Source organism: Crotalus tigris, unplaced genomic scaffold, assembly GCF_016545835.1.
Source record: "Crotalus tigris isolate CLP2741 ecotype Arizona unplaced genomic scaffold, ASM1654583v1 scf7180000017564.2150845, whole genome shotgun sequence".
In the NCBI taxonomy this organism is placed as follows: Eukaryota; Metazoa; Chordata; class Lepidosauria; order Squamata; family Viperidae; genus Crotalus; species Crotalus tigris.
The window spans coordinates 502,377-526,444 of NW_024096475.1; the positions used below are offsets into that span (position 1 = coordinate 502,377).

At 37.5% G+C, this 24,068-nt stretch overlaps 1 protein-coding gene across 4 annotated transcripts; it reads left to right on the top strand.

Moving 5' to 3' along the window:
- Positions 1 to 221: 221 nt before the first annotated feature.
- On the top strand, positions 222 to 21,835 carry GMPR (guanosine monophosphate reductase). 4 transcript variants are annotated; one of them, XM_039348877.1, is made up of 10 exons: positions 222 to 612; positions 1,885 to 1,997; positions 3,273 to 3,392; positions 4,902 to 4,985; positions 7,495 to 7,668; positions 10,486 to 10,567; positions 11,943 to 12,049; positions 15,978 to 16,020; positions 16,610 to 16,769; positions 18,509 to 21,835. In XM_039348877.1, exons 2-10 carry the CDS (start codon positions 1,995 to 1,997, stop codon positions 18,687 to 18,689), a joined length of 954 nt encoding a protein of 317 aa, XP_039204811.1. In that variant the 5' UTR covers positions 222 to 612; positions 1,885 to 1,994; the 3' UTR covers positions 18,690 to 21,835. The 4 variants fall into 4 exon arrangements, with proteins under 4 accessions (XP_039204811.1, XP_039204800.1, XP_039204826.1 ...); XM_039348886.1 differs by lacking the exon at positions 222 to 612 and adding an exon at positions 822 to 842; XM_039348866.1 differs by lacking the exon at positions 1,885 to 1,997 and having other exon boundaries at positions 226 to 612.
- Positions 21,836 to 24,068: the final 2,233 nt, after the last annotated feature.

The window sequence follows — 24,068 nt, forward strand, 5'->3', positions numbered from 1 at the left end:
TTCCGATTTGAAGCGGCGTCGGTTGCAGCCCGGCGTGCCCGCTTCCTCGCTTCTTTCCCGGGAAAATCAGCGCCGACTGGTGCAGCGCTACGTTACTGCAGGAACGGCCGCCGCCGCCTCCTCCTCTTGCTGCTGCTGCTGCTGCTAAGTGCAGCAGCGTCTCTATCTGGCCACTACTGAGCTGCATTGCTGTAGGAGCGCGCAACGCTCAGGCGCTAGCCAGAGCTGCAGTGCCGACCCGGGAGAGGCAAAGCGAGGTCGGGCGAGGGGCCGCCGGCGGAGAGCGAGGCCCCAGTCTGACCCGCCTCGCGGCCATGTGCATTCCGTGCCAGCCCGCTCCTAATAAAGCGATGGGGCCGGTACGCTGCCTCCCGCTTCTTCACGCCCTATAAATATTCAGCCGGCCCCGAACACCAGCTCGGGTGGCTTGTGGGCTGCCTGACCCTGGCTCAGAAGAACAGCCGCCGCCACCGCGGGAAAACCTGAGGCAGCTTGAGCGCCCGTCCTCCTAGACGAGCCGGCGAGATGCCCCGAGTAGATGCAGATCTCAAACTGGACTTTAAAGATGTCTTGCTCAGACCTAAGCGGAGCAGCCTCCGAAGCAGAGCAGAGGTGGGGGCATTTCCAAAGGAGCATGCTTTTCTCCCCCACCCCTCTTTAAAATGCGGCGTCCGGCTTCATTATATGTAATCCCTCTTCTCTTCCTATTTGCATTTCAGGCGAAGGGGTTAATGCCCTCGCCGCCTCTGCCTCTTTTTTGTCCCTAATACGAAGTCAAAGGATTTCAGAACTTTCCGTGCGTAACCCGGTCGGCGAGGTCGGCCCCTCTGTAGCAGCTACCGGTATTGCTTTGCTTTGCTTTGCTTTTTGTTTTTGTTTTTTTTGTTCCCACCTTTTGCAGATTGTGATCCCGAGGAGAATCCTTAGGAAAGTGCTCACCGGGGCATTTGGTGGAATTGCTTCCAAATTTGCAAGAAGCCAGCAGGGATGTTGGGGGGCGGGGGTGTGTGTGTGTGAGGCCGACAGAAGGGGACCTAGAGTCGGATTGCATTCTGCTCGGAACTGTTTGTAGAGGAGCCGATAAACAAGTGGCATGACAGATCATTTTATGGGGGAAAGGAAGAGGGGGGGAGGCTGATTCAAGTTACAAACCCTCCATGAGAGGCCTGGCTTTTCTTGAGTGGAAGTAATGCTGCAGAAGCGATTTCCTGGGGCCGGCAGGTCAGATGTCTTGAATAGCGAAGTACACACAGGCGCAAGCAGGGAGGGGAGCTGGGAAATGGAATTGCAATCTTTTTGTGTTTTGCAGAAAACACACTGGCCTTTACTCTTCCAACATTTATCATTAATTTAGTTCTATCTAACGTTTAGTCTCCAAAAGGATGTTGAAAAATTCCTATTTACACAAACAACGTCTCTCCAAGGGTAAAGATCAAAAAAGTCAAAAGTGTCACCATGCCTTTTGTCCCTGTAGTTGGAACTGGGCATTCCCAGATGAAGGCTTGCACAGCAGGTTTAAAGAACAAGTCTCTGGGATTGTGGGACACAGTATAGATCACTGTTGTCCAATCTTTTGGCTTACTTGGGCCTCATTGAGTGAAGAGGATTTGTCTTGGGTCGTATATAAAATATATAGTTAATGTATATAAATCACGTAATGTTAAAAGATTACATTCTTGTGGGACCACATTACTAGCTGTTCAGGGCTGCATGCAACCCATAGTCCATGGATGGGCATGGCTGGCTTAGGTAAGGCTGGTTTAGATAAGGCGATGCTGGCTGGGGAATTCTGGGAGTTGAAGTTCACAAGTCTTAAAGTTGACAAATTTGGAGACCAGATGATCCTTGGTCAGAATCCCACTGAAAGTCTGGATTTTCTTGCAGCACCTCTGTTTTGTGGAAATGAAAAAAGGAAGGGGATGGTGGTGAATGAAAATGCAGGATGGGCCTCTTTCTATTATGCAGATTACCGCGATATCTTTAGTTGAAACCAAATGGTTTGTATAATTACAATTCTTGCTACATAGCCATTGTTAAAATACAGTATATCTCTGAAACAAATTAACATAAGGGAAATTTTTGAAATATGATTTCCAGCATGCTTTGATCCAAAATGACTTATTATAGTTTCCTGTCATCTGGAAAGGACTTTGAAAGATCTTCTAGAATTGGGGCCTTTTTAATTGAAGGAGATAAGAGCTAAAAATAATTACAATCCACCAGGCCATATTTGATAAATTTGTGTTAATTTTAAGTCTAATCACCACATAATTTTGAGCTTCATTCACAAGTGCAGGTTGCAGATTAACAAATTAACAGTGGCTTCCAATGAAATAATATTAAATACTTCTTTTGGTGTAGTATGACCAATGTAGAATTCACATATGGATTCCATCTGTGTGTGTGAATTTGAAAGTAGACCTGGTTGGATTCTGTATGATTCACTTAAATATTGGAATAGAATAACCATCAGCCTTGAACCTGAGCTGCTTTTCTCCTATTTCTGGAAACATGTTAGATGTTGACTCTTGATTCTTTGTGAACATTATGACATACGTACGAGATTCAGTCTTGTTCTTAGGATGTATCAGAATGGACGCTTAGCAATTGGTTTTGTGATCTTCTGACAGCGAAGTCAGAAAATGGAAATTGTAAGCCAAAGAAATTAAAGGCTTCATATAAAAGGAAATATAATTAACTGAAGTGTTTACAGAAACGCTTTTCACTCTACCTCTTTTTATACTTGCAAACCAGTCTTCCAACTTGTCCATTCATTCACCAAATCAAACACTGCTTTGTTCTTTCAAGAATTGAGTAGCTGATGAAAAAGTAAACACAGCCTAATAAAAATATTTTCAACCAGTTCACTTTTCTCATCCAGGGATTGGATGGATTGAAAAGCATGTCTGAATTATAAATCTACCTTTTTTGTGAGCATGTGATTCCATTATTTATATTTGCTGACAAGTTTAATTACCTGATTTGAATTTCAGGCTATTCTCATGGTCCAGATGGATTTATTGCTTAAATGGGATGCTTTAACAATGTTAGAAACAAATTGGCTGGCTATCTCCTTCCTTGCCATTTTAGGAAGCTGAAGCACTTATGAGATTGTAGATACTGTAATTATGTAGAGAAATATTTAATATCTGTTATTTTAGTGTTTTCATTTTTCTAACTTTATGACTTAATTCTATATTGAATCCATTTTTGTCACTTGATAAGAATAAAAATGCTTTCAGATCCAAAATAAAAAGGTGTTGTTTTTACAGGTAGATCTTACTCGTACTTTCTTCTTTCGTAACTCCAAGCAAACCTATACAGGCATCCCCGTTATTGTATCAAATATGGACACTGTTGGTACTTTTGAAATGGCACAAGTTATGGCTAAAGTAAGTGTTTCTTAATTCTCTTCTCCTAAAAAAAAAAAGGAATGAAAATAACATTTGAATTAATTTCAAGTCATTGTAATGATTTAAGTCATTGACTTGGGATGATCTGCTATCTATAGTAAATGTCATATTACCTAAAAGTCAATTTTATAACACTCATATGAAGCATTAGCCAATTAGGGATAGCCAGTTTGGAACACTGCTAATTTTTGTAAGAAAGTTGTTAAATAACTGTACCATACATAATCAAAATTACATGTAGGCATACATGCATGCTTATCATACTATTCTCTTTCAAGATACTATTATGTAGAAAAGGAGAAAAGATTACTAAGCAAAAGAAATTAAAGTCCTGAAATTAAAAAAAAAAACCCATTCACTATAACCTCTCTTTATCTTTCTTTAAATGATCTTTGCTTCATCCATCACTTCATCCGTTGTTTTTTTATTTTTATCTCTATTTTTGAGGATGTCATCAACTTTATCCAACCACAATTTTCTCAATATTCCTTTTCTTTTGAGTCATTCATTTTAATTTGTTTTGTGATTTATTCTTCATTATTTCTCTCTGTGTTTAAATCACCTTAGTGTACTTCTTGCCTACTGGTTACTCACTTTTATATTCAGTCCATTTAATTCTTGACTTTTATTTTTGTTTAACTTGTTAAGCAAACTATTCCTGTTGCAATCAAGTTATTAAATGTTTCTCTTAAGAGTTCCAATTCCCACTTTCTTGTTATCTTGGCTCTATTCCTTGCAACTTTATTTATTTGTGAAAATTTATATGACCGCCCAACTCACTCTCAGTGACTCTGGGTGCTTACAAGGACAAAAACCCAATATAAAACAATAAAAAAGCAATAATCCCCTCACTCCCTTAATATATGTCCATTAAACAGTATTTTCTTCTCATATTTTGTAATAATAATTCTCTTATATGCCTTTTTCTCATGCACAACCTCTTCTGCTTTATCATCTCACCCAACAACTTTTCTTTCATACTTCCTATACCTCACGCTTGTGTCATAGCCTGTAACAGTTCTTAGATAAGAAGAGCACTTTTGTCAGAGTCATCTTCTCTAATGGTTTACTATATAATTACTAAACTGCTATGAAGGGTTACAGGCTTAGCATCCAGTCCTGTAATATTTGAATTCAAGTAAAATTTACAAATAATACTGAAGTTCTCCTATCGTGGAAATCTCTGGCAGTTGTATTACATATAGACCAGATTTACATTTAAAGACAGTTTCTTAAATCTGGAGAACTACTGACCTTGGAACGTGCATTCAGGCAAAGTTTTAGTTCCTTGCTGTTGTGTCTTTCATATGTAATCTAGAATCTCTGCATGGTTTTCTATTTCAGTATCTAGTTCACACCTTCCTACTGTTTAAACAAGAACCTTTTATGTATTTGCAATGACGTCATGGAACTTTGTTTTGTATGTATGTAACTTTGATGTGTCTACATCAAATAGTATAATTATAGCATATTTATTTGTTTTTCTAGTACACCATGTTTACTGCAATACACAAACATTACTCTCTAGAACAGTGGAAGCTGTTTGCAAGTGATCACCCAGAATGCATAGAGGTACTTTTTCACAAAGTTAATAATTAAATATTAGATTGCATTTTCTGAAATATTAGAAAAACTGATACATCCTGTCCTGTAAGCAAGAGAGTGGTTTATAAAATCATATGCTTCCAAAAGATATTAGATTTAAAGGATGCATGGTATTTTATTAGAGGGATCCGGTGTTATGAGTACAGTGGCACTTGCAGAAATTGGAGTGAGTGTGTGGATGCAGGGAGGCTGCCCAATAACAAAACAACTGCTGTGATCCTTACGAATCACAAGACTAGAACACAAACAGATGAGGCTATCCTCACCGTCATATTTAGCATAACTGGATACTCTTTACCATAACAGCTCATGTGCTTCCAAACAAATGGGTGAACTAGAGCTGTTGGCCATTTTTATTTTCTAAAAATATACTTAGAATTGAAATGAAGCCTTGAGGCATTCTTAAAAAGCTAGATGATAGACGATAGCTCTTCGTTCATCAGATGACAACTTCTTGCTGATAATTACTTTTAATTAAAATAATATGTAAAGATAAACTAAATGGGATTGACAAAGAGCTTGAAGGGCGTGTGTTTATAGGTACTTTGGTGTTCAGGCATCATGTTGGTTTTATTACATTTTTATTTTACACCATTCTGGCTAATGCATCCTGGAAGATCAAGGGAATTATATATACAACGTAGTAAAAAGTAATATTATAAAACAATGGAAAGATGTCTGCATGTTTAAGTGAACATTATAAATTTATTATTATGTTGTAGAATTCTTTTCATGTTTCTTTACAAGTAAATTCATTCCAAAAAAGACTATTTAAGGTCTAGCCTGAACAGTGTGGAACAGCAAAACGTTAATGGAATGTAAAAACTGAGTTTAAATTATTAAAGATATCAATAGATGATTTGTTGGCAAGGTTAGATAACAAATGTATACATTAAAGTACAGGTAGTCTGACAAAAATGAATAAGAAAATGGTTTATTGAACAGTGGTAGTCTGTGAAAACAGCTGCAAACACAGTATTTTATTCAGGCAAAAAACATTGAGATCAAATAGAAAGTAAAACATTGTACAATGTATAAAACAGTGTTGGAAATGCCCAAATAAATGTTTTAGTTTTGTAAATTTAATTGAAAGAAATGATGATTTTTATAATAATAATATATTCTAAGTGGCAAGGAAGCAAATACTTCAAAAGAATAGTAGAAGATTGCACTGGTAGACTTGCTAAGCAGTGTTCCTAAAAATAAATTACTGATAAATTAGCAAAAGGCTTTCATTAATTTTGGAGATTTCCAGGTGAAACCTCAAACCACCTCCTTTTGTCCCACTGCATTCAATCAGAAAACTTCTTATTTTAATATTTATTTTATTTTGGGGAATGGGGTATGCATATGCATGTGTGAAATCAGAGAGTTTGAGATAGGGTGGTATGAATGTCTTTGGAGGGTTGAAAGAAGAAGAATAAAAAGCTTAAATGGCTTATTTGGGAGAATGTAGGCTTTAGAAGTTATATAGGGGCTTTATAGATTGGTAGCCCTTTGAAACAATCCAGGAGATATTTTGTTATAGGAGTCATATGCTGCATATATTCAGCCTGTTGATTGTACGAACAAATCATTTTAGACCAGTTGACCTTGAAAACATATTTGGTGCACTAGTCTCATTATAGTACTTAGATAAGCACAGTAACTAAGAGATATGTCACCATGGAGCAGATCTGGCTTAGAAAATGGATATAACTAGAGAACAGATTGGTCATATCTGAGCACTTTGACCTTGATTACTTTATAAAATCATATATATTCCTCTAACTCCAGAGAATATAAAAGTACCTTGGACAAGTTAAATTCCTGTTCCTAGATTGGGTTTTGGCTAACTAGGGAGGCCTCAGTTTAAGAGAAAAATGTCTGGATCCTAGCCAAGGACAGCCATTTCTCCCTTATTGCAAAACATTCTCTTTCCATGCTCTTCATAGCATGTTCACCAATCTGTCCAGGATGAAGGGATAGGCTCTGTTTTACATGTAGGTCAGGAAGTCCCAGGCCTAATCTCTGTCTCCTCCAGATAGAGTTAAGAAGACCCCAGTTTCAACTCTGGAGAGCTGCTACTAGTCAGGCTCTCAACTAAATAAAGCACCAAATGGTCTGATACAGGCCAAGCCTTTTTCTTATGTTCCTATTTAAAACTTGGAACTTTCCCTTTAACAAATTGTATGGACTCATCAAACGTAGGAAAAAGGTAGAATACTAAAAACACTAAGGAGGTTGCAGCATACATGGCAATAAATAAAAGTGAACAATTGTAGTGGGGTGCATGATTCACAAGCATTAAAACGTCATCCTATATTACAGCTTTGCTGTGTTCCTAGGGAAAAAAAATACCCTGAAAATACACATATTTAATTGTCTTAGACATTTTCCCATTTGGCTTCTTCTGCAAAGCCAGGCACTGAATGCTTTTGACCTCATTTCTGTAAAAAAAAAAAAAAACTTAATTGTTTTCATCTTCTTTTTGCAGCACATAGCAGTGAGCTCAGGCAGTGGGCTGGCTGATTTCGAGAAGCTGATAAACATCATCGAGGCCATCCCCCTTGTCAAGTACATCTGCCTGGATGTGGCCAATGGTTACTCAGAACACTTTGTGGAATTTGTGAAAGCTGTTCATGTCCGGTTCCCAAAGCACACTATTATGGTAGGGGTTGGAGAAGTTGAGAGATGGATAGGCCTGTAATTTGGCAAAAGAGTTCCTTTATTCCAGCAAATGTCCTGTGTCTTAACAAGAAGGGACCACAAATAATAAATCATGAATTTAGTATGTGAAAAAAAAAAATTGCGGTTTAATCTGTATAGACTCCTGTGTGAAAACTTGCAGCCAGTGAATATAGGCAACATTGAACAGAACTGATGAATGGTTTGATTGATTTTGAATTTCTCTGCCATGGGATGGAGTGCTCTTTATTGCTGTCTTGGCAGCATATTTTTGTAAGATGATTCAGGCTGCTCCATTCCACTCCAGTACACTTTAGAAAATGTTACGCAAGAGAGAGAGAAAAAGAGAGTCTCCCAACACTTTCACAAGATATTGATAAAGTTCTGCAAGATTTGCAGGATTTCAAGAAGCCAACATTTTTTCATTTTGGGATGGAACAGAAATGGGCATTGTAAACCACCTTCTGTCCTCTTCTGTGGAATTAGCTTCCCATTCTGACGTGATTGTATTAGAAAGCAGGAAAATTAACTCTAGAGCAGGGTTTCAAACTGTTCCCAAGAAATTGACGTGTTACTGTGAGAGACTAAAAAAAGAGAGCAAAATCCCAAGTCAATTTTCTATCACTAATGCTTTGTCTTTTGATCAGGGATTCCAAGATTTTTTTTAAAAAAGCTAACATTTTCGGCAGCATGATAAATCCTGATGTAGACCATGGTCTACTTGTTTGAATAGTGGGCAGCGGGCAGAAATCTGGTGTGTGATCATGGCTCATTTTAAGATACAGCTTAAATATCAGTGTTCCTTGCACCAAGAAATGTCTCCATTTGTATTTAGAACAAGGGAAAAATTGTCACTAATTGATTCTGGTAGACATTTCTACAGCAGGAAGAAGAGTCAATCTTATTACTTCTGATTCATTTTGCTTTTGAGTTACCTCACAAATGGATGAATGAATGCCACCAAAAGGTCCATTTGGACTTCTTTCCCTAGTAGTCTTTGCATGCTTGCACATATATAAGAGTTTTAGTAACAATCACATCTTTAGTTTTGTTTATTTATTTAAAACACATAAGACTGTCCAATCTACAACAACCTTAATTGTGTGCAATAAAAGAATAACCAGTAACACACAATATTATATTTGTGGTCTTGCCTCTTTTTATTTAAAAGGATAGAAAAACATTTAGGACTTACGGGATAAGTTTGGATAGAGATCTAAGCACAACACAAAGATTGGCGTGTTTGTTAATGAGATCATGTGTTAAATTGTAATGCCAATTATATCATTAATAAGATTTGGAATGAACTAAGGATTTGAACCTGGGATCTTCAACTTGACTCTGTATCACACAGGATTTTTTTTTATATAAATACATACAATATATTTTGAAACAATTTTGCTTCATGCATTGTATGCTTGTTAAAAACATTCAGAAGTAGTAACAGCACAGAGGTATGGTCAGTGCTTTCTCAAATACCAATGAGTAACAACATTATTATTAGGTATACAGCATCCTGAGCTTCTGGGAGGATGGATGAGTTAAAAATAAATAAATTTTAAAAAAACAAAAAAAATTCATGCATAAATAGAGACAAAATTATATAAAGCGGTGGACAATTACTTCGTAACTAAATGCTAATAGAAAGTAATATTACCTGTTTTGTAATTGGGAGCAATTTTCTGAAGAAGTTCATCCAGAGCAAATCAATTGTTGAAGCAAAGTGCTTTTCTTTTATGTGTGTTTTTAGCATTGTTATCGGTGAGAAGATGTTTTTCTGGTAAATGGCAGTTTCATCGCATTGAATAATTCAGTCAGAAAGGGCATGTTTTTGCCTTGATGTTTCTCTTCTGATATAAATCTTTCTTAACCATATTAAGCAAGCTCTCCATTCTATTAGATAAAATTGTTGATTGTACAAAACAGATTATAAGAAATGTTTGTATTTGCTACATACAGGGTTATGGCTATGATGATGTTCCCTTTTTCAACATTTTAAAGAAATGCAGATAAGAGATACTAGGAGAATGAGGGATACTTAACTTACTAGAATGATCTGGCATAGGAATTATAAGGTCCACTTAATGCCAGAGCAAAGAATCCATCTATTTTAATAGAAGTATTTGTTTTTACAGGATAGAAAGTAGATATGTCACATGAGAATTTAGGGTGTAAATCAGTCAGGATGATACTGATTGCTGAACAGGGCATTGGATAACGACACTGCCATTTTAAAAGAAATCGTGGTTTTGAAAATAAGGCAATTTTCTGACTACAAGTGAGAATGCACTGTATATGTCAGTGGTGGCGAACCTATGGCACAGGTGCCAGAGGCACACTCAGAGCCCTCTCTGTGGGCACGCATGCTGTCGTCTCCGTCCTAGGCCTTCACTGGTTTTTATAAAACCTTTTCACTTTAGGTCTCCGCCGCCATGTGCAAAAAAAAAAATAGGTTCGGTCAGTCAATTTCAACTTGCGGGGAAAAAAAAGATCTTGCAAAGTTGGAATTGATTGATTGAACTTTTTAGTCCCACCCAGTCTGCTGTTACCACTGCAGCCACGCCCAGCCAATGGCCACACCCTCCCGGCACTCAACGATGCATAAGTGGGGTTTGGATTGCAGCTTGGGCACTCAGTCTCTAAAAGGTTCGCCATCACTGGTATATGTAATCTTCCCAGATTGGAAGGCAGGTTAAAAATGGAAGGATAGAAGGAAGGAAGAGAGGTAACTACATTTGTTTTACTACTGCAGTCACTGTGGATCTATTCATTATTTGCAATGATTTTGGCTCTATTTCAGGCAGGCAACGTAGTAACGGGAGAGATGGTGGAAGAACTTCTTCTGTCTGGAGCAGACATTATTAAAGTAGGAATTGGACCAGGTAAGCTGGGAAGAAGGATATGTGAATGAAGACAGATATGCGGATCACAGGATTATGCTGCAGGGTATATGCAACATTGCTTACACATTTATGTCAGGAGTATTTTCTTTGCATCCTTACTACATATATACAGTAATGAATAAATAACAAAAGAACAAAAAAGTAGAGTCTGATTTGGTGTGTGACTGGACAAGTTGGCAGGCTGGTTTGCAAATATAAAAAGGTAGAGTGAAAAATGTTGCTGTAAACACTTCACTTTAATCACATTTCCTTATCTTATGCCTTTAATTCCTTTGGCTTACAGTTTCCATTTTTGTGCTTTGTGTAACATTTCCCGCCAAAGGGAAATGATGAGTATTTACGTATTTTGCAACATCTTTGGAAAAAAATGAGCAAAGCTGTCACGACATAGTCTGAGAAAATATACATCTTGTAATGATATGGAGAAAATAAAATCTAAATACCCTAAGTATTTGTGTCCTAGAATAGTTAGGCATGGAACTGACCCAAAAGGAAGTAGTATCCAGGTTTTTTTTTGAAGACACAGTGTTGAAAGTGGCAACAAAGCCCTTAACGCAGATGTATTTGGTTCATTGCCAAATGACAGATTTGACTTGAAAAGGGAAAACTATTCTAAAATGAGGGGATTGCTAAAAAAGAAGCTGAAAGACAAAGTCAGACTCAATCCTCTCCAGAGACATGCAAAAATGCATTCAAAATCACAATACTAAAAGCTCAAGTAACACATTGACTATGAAAAGCAATCAAAATATGCCACTGAAATTTGGCTGCTTGCCATCAAAATTCAGTGATGTGAAGTTTGGATTTATGGGGGGGGTAGAGATACATCTCCCCCCCCCCGAGAGAAGCATGCTTTTGTGGGGAACCAATAATTGATGTCAATGTTGATGTGGATTTTCTAGCCGAGTGGAGGTTTGGATCTGTTGCCTCCAAGGCTCTCTGGTCCTGTTTCATGTAAAGAAAGGAGTAAAGAAGAGAAAAGGGATATTTACTGGTTCTATTTATTTATTTATTTATTTATTTATGAGACTTATATATCGCTTTAAGTGCAAGCACTCTCTAAGCGGTGTACACCAGTAAGCAATGTATATATATATTTACATTGCCCCCAACAATCTGCTATTATCTTTTAGTCTTTATGGATCCTATCAAATATTATTTTGGCTCTTGTGGATGTGTGTCCTTTCTTACAGTAAATAGCTCTCTCGTTCTGTCCCATGCACATGATTTTATTATATGTCTTATATGTGAAAAGGCTTCCAGAGAGATTCAGCTATCTGAAGAGATCGGGGCTACTTTTCATCTAAATCGCAAGATACTGTGATGTCATATTTTGTCTGTTCTTCACGCCCAGGTTCTGTGTGCACTACTCGGATAAAAACTGGGGTTGGCTATCCTCAGCTCAGCGCAGTAATTGAATGTGCAGATTCCGCTCATGGACTGCAAGGACATATCATTTCTGTAAGTAGGATCTATGTTGAATCCCATTAAATGAAAAAACAATGAATCCAGAAGCAAAGTCCCAATAAGTAGTAATTGAGGGAGATTTTTCTTGGATTTTTTTTTAAATGAACTTTTCTATTTGTTATTTTATTTAATAACCTTAAAAGTCCACTTTCCAGGTCAAAGACATGAATCTGATCATGAAGATTTTAGAAGTTTTCAAATATCTGTTTCTCTTATATTGTATTTAGAAAAACCACAGGTAGTCATTGACTTGACAACCATTCGTTTGGTGACACTTTGAGGTTACAAAGACACTGAAAAAAGTGACTTATGACTGGCTTTCACACTTAGGATGGTTGCAGCATTCCCATGGTCATGGGATCAAAATTCAGGCCCTTGGCAACTGGCATATATTTTTGATAGTTGCAGTGTCCTGGGATCATGTGATCACCATTTGTACGGTTCCCAGCTAGCTTCTGATAAGCAAAGTCAATAAGGGAAACTAGATTCATTTAACAACTGCATGATTTGCTTAATGCAGTAATTCGCCTAACCACTCTGGCAAAAAAGGTTGTAAAATGGGGTGCAATTGTTGTGATTCCTCGCCAGCCAGTGGACCCGGCAGCTGAGTCTGAGGAATCAGAGGAGGAGGAGGGGCCTGGAGTGACGTCAGAGTCAGAGGAAGGCTCTGAGGAGCTCCAAGACTTACAGTCTGACTAGGAGCCTGGCCCCTCTACTTGCGCTGTGCTGGGAGTCTGAGTTGGACAGTGATGACTCACAGCTGGGAGCTATCCAGGATGCACATAAACCCGGCAAGAAAAGAGAGTAGGACAAAGGAATGCAATGGGGCAAAGGCAAAGGAGAAGGCATTAGGAAGCCACGCCTTGGCTGCATAATAAAAGGGAAGGTATGGGAGGTGCTGGTTGCCAAAGGCAATGTTTGCCTTGGACATTAACTCAGGTCTATGAATAATAAAAGGGGATTGGTTTTTTTCCTGCGGTTTCAGCCTGCTTGTTGGAAGAGGGGTTTCTCCTTGTGAGCTTAACAAGGACTCACGTAGGCTGGGACAGAACAGCAACTCACTTAACAACTGTCTTGCTTAGCAACAGGAATTTTGAACTCATAAGTTGAGGACTACCTGTACACTAATTATAATTGATTCTGGCATATAGAGAAAACCAGTAGCTCATCCTCGGTTTGTGCCAGTTGCACCAACAAAGTGGTCTACAGAACAATCCCATGAAGAGTGCATTATTGTTCAGTGCATATGTTTAGTAACAAAATATTCACACTTGGTGCAAAGTGGGTTGAAGGAAAGGATAGATAGGCACTCCCATCTCACCTATCTGTGAATGTTTTCAGTGTACTTTGCAATGTTTTATATCAGTTTTGTAATCAAAGATATTTTTTTAAAAGCTATGTATTTAATACCTTTCTGCCCATTCTGAAGGGTGGAATGGATGCTTAAGTACATCCTTCATTTCCTAATTTATACAGAGAAGTGAGAACATCAGACTTATAGAATACAACAAAATAAATCAAGAAAAACAGCTCACCAGTCAGTCCATGGATATTCTGGAAGTGCCCTTGAAAAGCGAGTACATTTTCAAAAAATACCAGGACATATAAAACTCTCCATCAGTGGAAAGAATTGTGGCGATTAAAATGAATGTCCTGCCTAAGTTCCTTTTCTTATTTCAAATGATACCTATTTTAAAGAATGAGGTCAATTTAAATGAATGGCAGAAAGGTATCAATAAATTTATTTGGGCAGGGAAAAAACCAAGAGTAAAGCTTAAAATTATACAAGACATTCGTGAGAGAGGTGGACTCAAGGTACCGAATTTGAAATTGTATTATGATGCTGTGGTCTTAACATTAATTAGTGATTGGGTTAATTTAACAAATGTAGAAATACTCCTCTTGGAGGGTTGGGATTTACTTTTTGGATGGCATGCCTATTTAATTTTTAATTAAAAAGTTGACCGGGTTTTTAAATCTCATATTATAAGGATTTCTTTACTGCGGGTTTGGAGGAAATATCACAGAAGTGATTCTAAAATACCATTATGGGCTATACCTTGGCATGCGATAGAGGGGATAAGGAGAGGAGTCAAGATGGATAGTGTTTCTTATGCACAATTGCTTAGATGGGATGGTAAAATTTGGCAGTTAAAATCTTTGGAAGATTTAGCACAAGAAAATATTATATATTCATGGTTTCAGTACAGACAAATAGCGGACAGATGGAAGATAGATCGTAATGTGGGCTTGCTTAAAGAAGATGAAAATTTTGTTAAACAAGTAAAAGATCAAAGACGAACTCATATTAAGAGAATTTATGGGTTGCTAGTAGAATTGGACTCAGAACCAGAATTAATTAAAGAATGTATGATTAAATGGGCACAAAATTTTGGTGAACCGGTTCTACTAGATACCTGGGAAACTATTTGGGTGAGAAATGTTAAATTTACACAAGCCCAGAACTTAAGGGAGAACTTTTATAAAATGTTTTATAGATGGCACCTTGACCCACAAAAAATGTCTCGTATGTATCCTGACTTACAGCCCAAATGTTGGAGATGTGGTTGTCTGGACGCTACTTATTACCATATTTGGTGGTTGTGTAAAAATATAAAAGCCTTTTGGATTAAGATATGGTGGAATATTCAAAGAATTTTTAGAAGGAGGGTAAAATTTACCCCACAATTGTTTTTGCTAGGTATTGTTACTGATTGTGATATTAAGGAGGTTGTATTGATGTTAAATTTAATTACAGCCGCAAGGTTGTTAGTAGGGCAATATTGGAAGAAGGAATCTTTGCCTACTTTGCAAGAGTGGTTTTCTAAAGTATCCTATCTAGCGGAAATGGCAAAGATTTCGGCTTTTTTAAAGGATCAATTGCAAGAGAAGTTTTTTGTGGTATGGGAAAAATGGGTAGATTTTATACAAAAGTTGGATATAAAAAATATTTAGTTTTTCAATAACTCATATATAAATTTTAATATTTTATAGATTGTATTATTTTTCCTTTCTCTTTATATTTTTTATTATTTTATTTTTTTATATTTCCTTTCTTCTTTCTTTCTCTTTATTTTTTTTCTTTTTAAGTATTTTTTTCCTTTCTTTAATATTTATGTTTTTTATATATATATATATATATATTATTGTTAATTATTTTATTAGTTGTTTAAGTAATGTATTTAGACTTATCTATGGTTTATACTTTTTTTCTAAGAATTCAAGAAACTTTAATTAAGCCTATATTCAGCTCTGGGAAGGCTGAGGGAGGGAATGGGAGGGTTGGGGTGGGTTGGGGAGGGTTGTTTTTCTTCTTGTAAAAATTTTAAAAATTTTCAATAAAAAAAAACCTCTCCATCAGTGTCTGCCAATCTCCTTTATTTTAGTGAGATTAAATGGGTAAAGGTGGGCATCTTCAGTGTCCTTTTTTTCTGAAAAAAATATATCCATATCCACAATAGTAATGCTAATGACTGCTTGTGTGGACAAATATATCTCATTAATGATTGGGAGTAAAATTATGCCTAAATCCTGTTTCCGGTACTCTTTAAAAAATCTGCATTCTAGTCTGCCAAATCCTTTGAAGTCAGACCAAATAGTAAATGGAATTTTAATCTGCAATATTTTTTTTTTAGGATTGTTTTCAAGTGAGTGTTGACTCCTGGTGCGCATGACTGGCCCAAGGGTCAGCCAGCTGGCTTTCAGGCCTGAGGCCTTAACCACTATGCTCTCATAATGTGCTTAATGCATTGAAATTAAACCTTTTACGAAAAAAAGGTTGATGCAGTCACTTTCTTGTTCTCATTTCTATAAATGCTTAGGCTGGGTCCTTCTTCTAACCACCAGCTAAAATTGTCAGTGTTATAGTAACAAATGAAATTGAATGCACTGACTTCTTCTCTTTTCTCCATCCTTTATTCAGGATGGAGGATGCAGCTGTCCAGGAGATGTGGCCAAAGCTTTTGGTGAGTACTGTCTGTTGCCGAAATATAGGAAATGCATTAAGATGAATCTACTACAGGAAACCCTTGACTTACAACCATTTGTTTATTGACAGTTTGATGTTACAATGGTACTGAAAAAAGTAACTTATGACCGTTTTTCACACTTACAACTGTTGCGTAAGCATCCCCATGGTCACGTGATCAAAATTCAGATGCTTGGCAACTGGTTCATATTTATGACCATTGCAGTGTCATGTGACAGGGATCACAGGGATCATGTGATCAGCTTTTGTGACTTTCCAGCAAGCAAAGTCAGCGGGGAAGTCAGATTTACTTAACAACCAGGTTGCTAACTTTGCAGCTGCAACAATTCACTTAACAATCAGAGCAAGAAAAGCCATAAAATGGGGTGGAACTCGCTTAACAACTGTCTTGCTAAGCAACAGAAATTTTGGGTTGACTTGTGGTTGCAAGTCAAGGAGTACCTGTATACATAATACTGGAATTGAAAAGGAGATTGCAATGATTAATGCAACCCTGTATTTAAATACTATAAATGCTATTTTGTTTTGGTTTAGCCCCTCATATTTTTCCTTTGTGCCACTCACAGGAGCTGGTGCTGATTTTGTGATGCTGGGGGGCATGTTTGCAGGACATGACCAAAGTGCTGGAGATATTGTAGAAAAAAATGGTAAAAAAGTGAAGCTTTTCTATGGAATGAGCTCTGACACTGCTATGAAGAAGCACGCAGGTGGTGTTGCAGATTACAGGTACCGCTCCCTTTCCAGCATAATATGCAAGGCCACTTCTTGAAACTCTGGTGTTGTTAACATGGTATTGGCAGCCAACAGAATTGCAGCCCTCTGCAGTGTGTGCTCCATGTGGGGCGGTAGCTGGTCCAGAATGCAGTGGTGTGGATAATAATGCATGTTGCTGAATGCAGAATTTAGTAGACGCCCAAGTTCAAGATGCTGGTTATCATCTATCAAGTCTTGCACGGCACAGGAGCAGGTTTCTTGCAGGACTGCCATTCTCCTGTTGCCTTTCCTCTCCCTGAGATCACTCAGCTTGGGCATGGTCCAAGTCCCTTCTTTGAAGCAAGATGACTTTAGGAAATGGGCCTTTTCTGTGCCTGAGCCTATCTTTCGAAATAAGCTTCCCTTGACATTTGAGTGGCCCTGACTCCACTGGTTGTCCATACAGCTCTAAAGACCTGGCTTTTCTCCCATACACTGGGCCAGGATGTTAGATGAGCTTGTTCTGTGACAAGAGCATGTCACCAGGCTTATATGTTGATGAGAGTTGATTTTGTTGCTTAACTATGTTTTTACAGAGTATTTATTCCCTTCTTTCCTTCTGAAAGGGTTGTCTTTACTAATCAAATCAAATAATAAAACAGACAAGATTTTATTGTTGGAGGAGGTTAAGATGACGGCCATTACATGATCGAAGTCCCGTCCCTTTTATATGTCTGGCATAATGTAGGTTAAAAAAAGGGGTGGAACGTCAACCATATGGTTGACTTGATTTATTTGCTACTACTCCCAGCATCACCCAGACACTGGCAGATGCCAAATGCTTGGCTAGTTGCAGAAGCGCAGTCACACTTAGCCACCAGTTGGAAGTTTACTGATAAGGTCATCACACCTTTTCTCCTGATATCTGAAAATTAGATTCTGACAACATGGACTATGGTAGTCACAATCTAAAACAAAGTTGGAGTGATTTCATTGGGCTTAGTGGTTCTAGAGTGGGCAGGTAATTACCATAGGTAATAGTGGGGCAGGAGCACTTACGTTCATGGCTACTCAAGATTGAGGTACTGTAGGACTTTCTCCTGTTATTTAAGATGTATATGAAACCACTGGCAGGCATCTGTTGATTTGGGGCAAATTAACATTAACATTTGGGAGATATACACATTTCTCTAATCAATTAATATGTAAATGATTCTTATATTTGAACAATGAAACAGCATCTTCGAAGGGTTAAAATATGCTTACAAGTATATTGTGAGGATTTTCATAAGAAGTAAATGGGTGCTAATTCTCTTTGATTAATAATACCCTCATACAAACACACATACACATGCTATCTAGATGAATAGTAAACACAGTGAAGAATGTCTTTGGTTACTTTCCAGATGGATTTATTTCAGATTGGAATACAAGCAAATATATCTTTGTTTGGATAAAAGAGGCACTGTTGGGAAATAGCAGTAGCATTTGGGCTTATATACCACCCCATGGTGCTTTACAGTCCTCTCTGGGTGTAAATGTACAATGTCAACACATTGCTCCCAACAAACTATCAGCTTCGGAAGGATGAAAGGCTAAATCAACCTTGAACCCCATCAGGATCGAACTCCAGACCGTGGGCAGAGTTTGCCTGCATTACTGCACTTTAACCGCTGCATCACCATGGCTCCATATTTTAATAGTACATTTTAATACTTTTAATAGCAGAATAGGTAGCCCACCAATGCAAGTGAAATTATTTTCCTTTTCAGAGCTTCAGAGGGCAAAACGGTGGAAGTACCCTACAAAGGAGATGTAGAAAATACCATCCGTGACATCCTGGGTGGTCTCCGTTCTGCTTGTACCTACGTGGGAGCTGCCAAACTCAAAGAGCTTAGTCGAAGGGCAACCTTTATTCGGGTAACTCAGCAGCACAACACAATATTTTCTTAGCCAAAGAAGAAAACCCCGGGCCTTTGGAGATGTGAAATTTGCTATGTTCTGTTTCTCCTCCACTTCTTTTATTTATTTTGCAGGATGGGGAGGTGATTATATTCCCAATTAGGAAAGAAGCAGGTTGCTTAATACCATTGATTGTTGTAGTAGTGGTTGGAGTCGGGCCTAGTGAGAACAAGCCATAAACCGCTTCTGGGTCCATGGTTATGGTTTTGTCCAGAATTGTTCAGTGGTCTTCTTTTTATATCCTTGTCTATTTAAGTAAGAAATCTAGATCGAGCTTTCAGAACAACTGATCAGAGGGACTTAGATGTCCATTCATAAAGTATTTGTCCCTTGGATCTGCCATTACTAAAAAAAGCAAAGCCATTCGGGATTTTATATTTAACGTTTCAACTGCTCCTGCAATGTGTGGTGAAAGTCAGAAGAACAGGAAAATAACTGTGAAGCCCAGAAAGCCCTCACTGCATGGATACTGCTCCAGCATGCCACCTTGGAATAGCACTTACAGAATTAAAAAAAAAAAACTGTCTTATTTTTACAGAGGCATCAAGTGTTCAGTTTTTAACGTGTGCTGATTATTATAAAGTTCTTAAAATGGTTGATCAAATAGTTACACTCCCTTTATTGTAGTGCTTTGTTAGGAGATGCTCCCTTGTTCCTTCATTGCAAATGGAGATGCTCCCTTGTTCATTCATCTCCGTTTTAAAGATGAAAGAGATAAGCTAATGATGATTAACTATTTTTTTTTCTCCAATGACTTTGGGAAAAGACAGAGAAGGTACTGCAGTTCCACACCTGACCCTACTGTGCAGAGCATAGAGCTTGAAAAAAAGACATGCTAAGTTAATAAATAGCAGAGACATGTTTTGGTTGTGCAAGATCTAGATCTCGTTTTCCATATCACTATTGTAATACGCACAACCAATTCATTATGTAACAATTGTTTCATAATTTTAGGAGGCAGTTTTTATGTGAAACTTGATAAATGATATGCAGAGGAGATTCACTGTAACACTCGTGAAGCTGCATATCTGCAATGTAGGTTTACTGCAAGTAAAGTTCCTTATTTTTTCAATTACCGTATAGTTTCTTACTATAGCATTGTTTTATTTTCAAAGTCCAAGTAAAATTTGAGTAATTGGTAATTAAAGAGTAAGGTATATGTTTGTGACGCCAGATTTGGAAGTTTTGAAATCTTTTTTCTGCCACCTAGTGGTTGTCTCAATTTTTGCAGCCCATATCTGGTAACTTGACACGTTTACAGTGAAACAAATAACAAAACCAGTCACTGATTGCTTCTAGACGAATGATACATAAAGCCATACTATAAATAACTGTTCTTTTCCTTTGGGCTGATTTATGTAGCATGTAGAAATATTTTTAAAATTCTTTACTTTTTTTCTACATTAGAATTATAACATCTGTCTATGTTGATTCCATCATTTATCTATGGTGTCTTTTTAGGTACAGACGCACCATACAAGAGAAATGAAAAATATATTTACCTCCCAGGTAGCTAAACATCTTTCAGAGATATGATTACTGAATGGCATTTTAAAATCAGTTTTCCTGTTAAATGTGCCTACTTACTCCATTGTAGGTAGGTACGTAGCCCTTTCCCCTACCAAAATCAAAACAAAAAACAAAATCCAGGAGAATCCATGCAAATAGAGGACGCAGCTTGCATGTCCCAAAATAACACAAATGCAGCTGCATCTGAAATGTCCAGATACATTTTTAAAATGCAACATGGAATTGTAATGTCAGAAACGACAGCTCGCACTGGCACACAAGAATGAGAAGCTTGAATTGGATACAGGGCAGTTCCATGATACAAAACAAGACTCAGAAAGCCCTATTATGCTAAAATTAAAATTATTACATTGGCTACTTATTTATTTCCAGGCAAAATAAAAAATGATGGTGACTACCTGTGAATTAGTAAGTGATTTAAGTCTAGGTTATCTAAGCAAATGTCTTGTCACTTTACAATCCTTCCATACAAAGATGAGCCCTGGAAACCCTGTATTTGCCACAGTTTTAACAGATCCTGATTGTGAGTCAAGCCTGGGATTAATGAGATTGCTGACCTTGAGCAAGGCTTTGGAAACAGAACTTTTTAGTCAGGCTATTTAATAGGGTCAACTCTAATTGTTATAATACATTATAAGTTTGAGATCTTTTATAATTGTGGCTCTTAGATGCTCAGTAAATGACAGAAGAGGGTTAGCTGTAATAAACAATATTTGCCATAGGCCAGTTCTTAGCACCAGCCACAGATAGACGGGTTCACATAGATCAGTGGTTCTCAACCTGTGGGTTGGGACCCCATTTGGGGTCGAACAACCATTTCACGGGGGTTGCCAAACAAGGCTGTCCGCCATTTTTCCCCCTTTTCTTTGGCCACGCCCCTGGCACCCGTGATGTATAAGTGGTTGGGGCTCACCACAACATGGGGAACTGTATTATGGGGTCACGGCATTAGAAAGGTTGAGAACCACTGACATAGATAGAAGGGTTATATTGGTAGTTTAAGTGGGACATTTTTCCTCCTTGGACCATCTGGCCTCAGTTTCTGAGTACAGGAAGTACAGAAACTGTCTGAAGTCACCATGGTGCTGAAAAAAGTGACTTCACAATTAGTCCTTATGCTTAATGATGATTGCAGCATCCCCATGGCCATGTGACTGCCATTTGAAACCTTCCCAGTCAGCTTCTGACAAGCAAAGTCAATGGAGAAGCCAGCAGTGGCTCACAAGTCAGGGTTATGTGACATCTTAATGATCATGGATAATTTGCTTCACTGCTGCAACTGAGACTGCTGGAATTGTTGTCATAAATTGGCACATTCAGGTTTCACTTAACAACCGTGACAGAATTGCTCATCCCAGTTAGGATCATTAAATGAGGACTACCTGTACTGGAGTATCTGCACTACACGAAAGGAGATAACTGCAACCACTTCAGCTCAAACCTTGGAATTCTGAGTTTTGGAATTTATTTGCGATAAACGCCCTAAAAACAATGGTCATTTTTTTTCCTGACTTCCAAAGTTTTCTTCATGTTCAGCATAACAGATTTTCACGATATAGCTTGAAAATGCTAGAGTCAAGCCACTGAATAAAATGCTTCCACGTCAACTATTTAATGTGATTTGTAAAGAGGGATAAATACAAAGCTAAAACTATGAAACTTTGCTAAGTATATTTAGAGCATAATATAAGCTGCACTGTTAAGTTACTTGGATAAGCTGATAGTAGGAGGCAAACTTGATAGTGCAAATGAGTGCTTGTATATTATTTCAGAAAGTTCAGAAAATGTGCATTTATTATGGTGAACAAAGCTTGTCATAAAGTAAATCCTCAGGAAAACATTCATGTGAAAAAAAATTGCTCTTTCAAAGAGGAACTACTACCAACCTCTTATTTAAACACTACAAAGAACACTAATTTGCAATTGGCACTGTTATTTTATTAGTACGAGTATACTGAAACAATAAACTTGTACTGGTATACAGACAATTTCTTTAAAACAATTTTGTTCAAATTTTGAATCAAACATTGTTTTATTATTATAATGAAATAATTTCTACCTAGAAAACCTGCAAGCACCATCAAAGAAAGGGACCATAAAATTCAATAAACAGACGCGAGTGTATCCTACAAATAGACACACCACGATTAGAAAATAGAATATGAATTCTTCCATTTTTTTTAATATTTGTTTTAAAAAAAGCTAGTGCAAGTACAATATTTTACACTGGAATTACAGAGAGTATGCACGCATATGGAAAAAGTTCTTGTCACAATAAAAGCTCTTACCTATGTCGGTATGCAATTCTCTTTTCATTCTATAAGGTGCAAAACGTTCCCTCCCTATTTCTCCTTTGTACTGGCCATGTCAGCCCAATATGACCTCAGCATAAAGCTATGGTACCCCTTTCTCTAGGCCAACATCTGGCAGGACAATGAAAGTGTATTTTGTAGTCATTTAAAAGAAACAAACTATGTATTGATTTGGGAAACATTCATTGAGAGTTTGCTGGATGCTCAAACCACTGATAAAACGCTACCAAAAACTGCAAGTAGGCAACTGAAATTTGTCTATTCAGCTTAATTATTTAAATGAAAGACATAGAAAGGTGCTTTCTGATGTCATGCTTTATCTTTTTTTTTTTTTGCCCTAACAAAAAGACCAGTCAAAATAAAGCTGTACATCTTCACAGAGTCATGAGAGGCAAAAATCCTGAGATACAGTAAAAACATGAGGGAAATTATCAATCGGCTAATAGCATATTTATACCCAACACTTTGAGGCATTTCAAGTACTTGAGGCCTATTCCCTGGGGTTAAACAGATGCAGAAAATTGGCAATTTGAATTTACTCAAACAATTATTGTTAAAAAAAATATGTAAAAAAAATTCAAAATTTAACTTCTACCACCAATCACAGAGCCTCAATGTATGTTACATTTGCATTTCTTTGGGCAGTAAATGGCTGCATTTACTGCGTTCATTCTTTATCTCTCAACTGGAAAAGTCTAAAATTAAACTGTAACTTCAGTTACAAAGAGATTAATTGCAAGAGGAAAAGTACACATCGGTAATTTTCAGAAGACTCTCCTGGTGCCCCCCTTTTTTGGCTGGTATATCTATGTCTGCCACTGCTAGTTTTGAATACAGATTTAAAATTAAATAGAATACTTTTAAAGAGTGATTCTGTATGGTGTTTAATGTTCTCAAGAATTCATAAGCTGCTGTTGCATACAAAAGTGTTGTCAAGGCAAGATCTTTGTAAATTGCAAATCCCTGTAATCTGAACTTTGATAATGTCACATTCCTGGCCTCAATGAAGCTGACTTCCAGTAGACTTATTATAAGCAGTTCCAGCACCAGCAAGTTAAATCTATTGCAGAAGATACATCCAGTGCTGCCTATTGGTTGGCTGAAGAAAAGGGAACCAAAGCTTTGATCAAGTGAAAGTAAATGAACAAACAAAAGCAACTTTAATGAAGCCTCAGATCAATTTTCATGGAAGACTCAAGTCCTTTGCAATAACAGTGAGAATAAACTTAATTTTTGCAATCCCTATTATAGAAACACTAGTCATTCACTAAAAGTACTTCATTTGATTGGTATGAGAGGCCATCCCACTGCACCTGAAGGGTTCATATTAATACAGAAGTTATATCCCTTCTATATTGAATAACAGAATTGGAATCAAAAATTATCTCTAGAGACTGCATGGCACAAGGAGAGAAGGATTCAGAAAACAATCAGCCATCCCCCATCCCCATTTTAAAGGCTTGCTTTTGTAAGTACATTTTGGACCTCTTTCTCAGAAGTACTAGTTTTCCTAGATTCCCTTCATTTT

Coding starts and splice junctions, on each gene's coding strand:
- GMPR (XM_039348866.1), top strand. CDS start 526: ATGCCCCGAGTAGATGCAGATCTCAAACTGGACTTTAAAGATGTCTTG. Junction 7,669..10,485: donor TCCCAAAGCACACTATTATG/GTAGGGGTTGGA, acceptor GCTCTATTTCAG/GCAGGCAACGTAGTAACGGG. Junction 10,568..11,942: donor TAAAGTAGGAATTGGACCAG/GTAAGCTGGGAA, acceptor CTTCACGCCCAG/GTTCTGTGTGCACTACTCGG.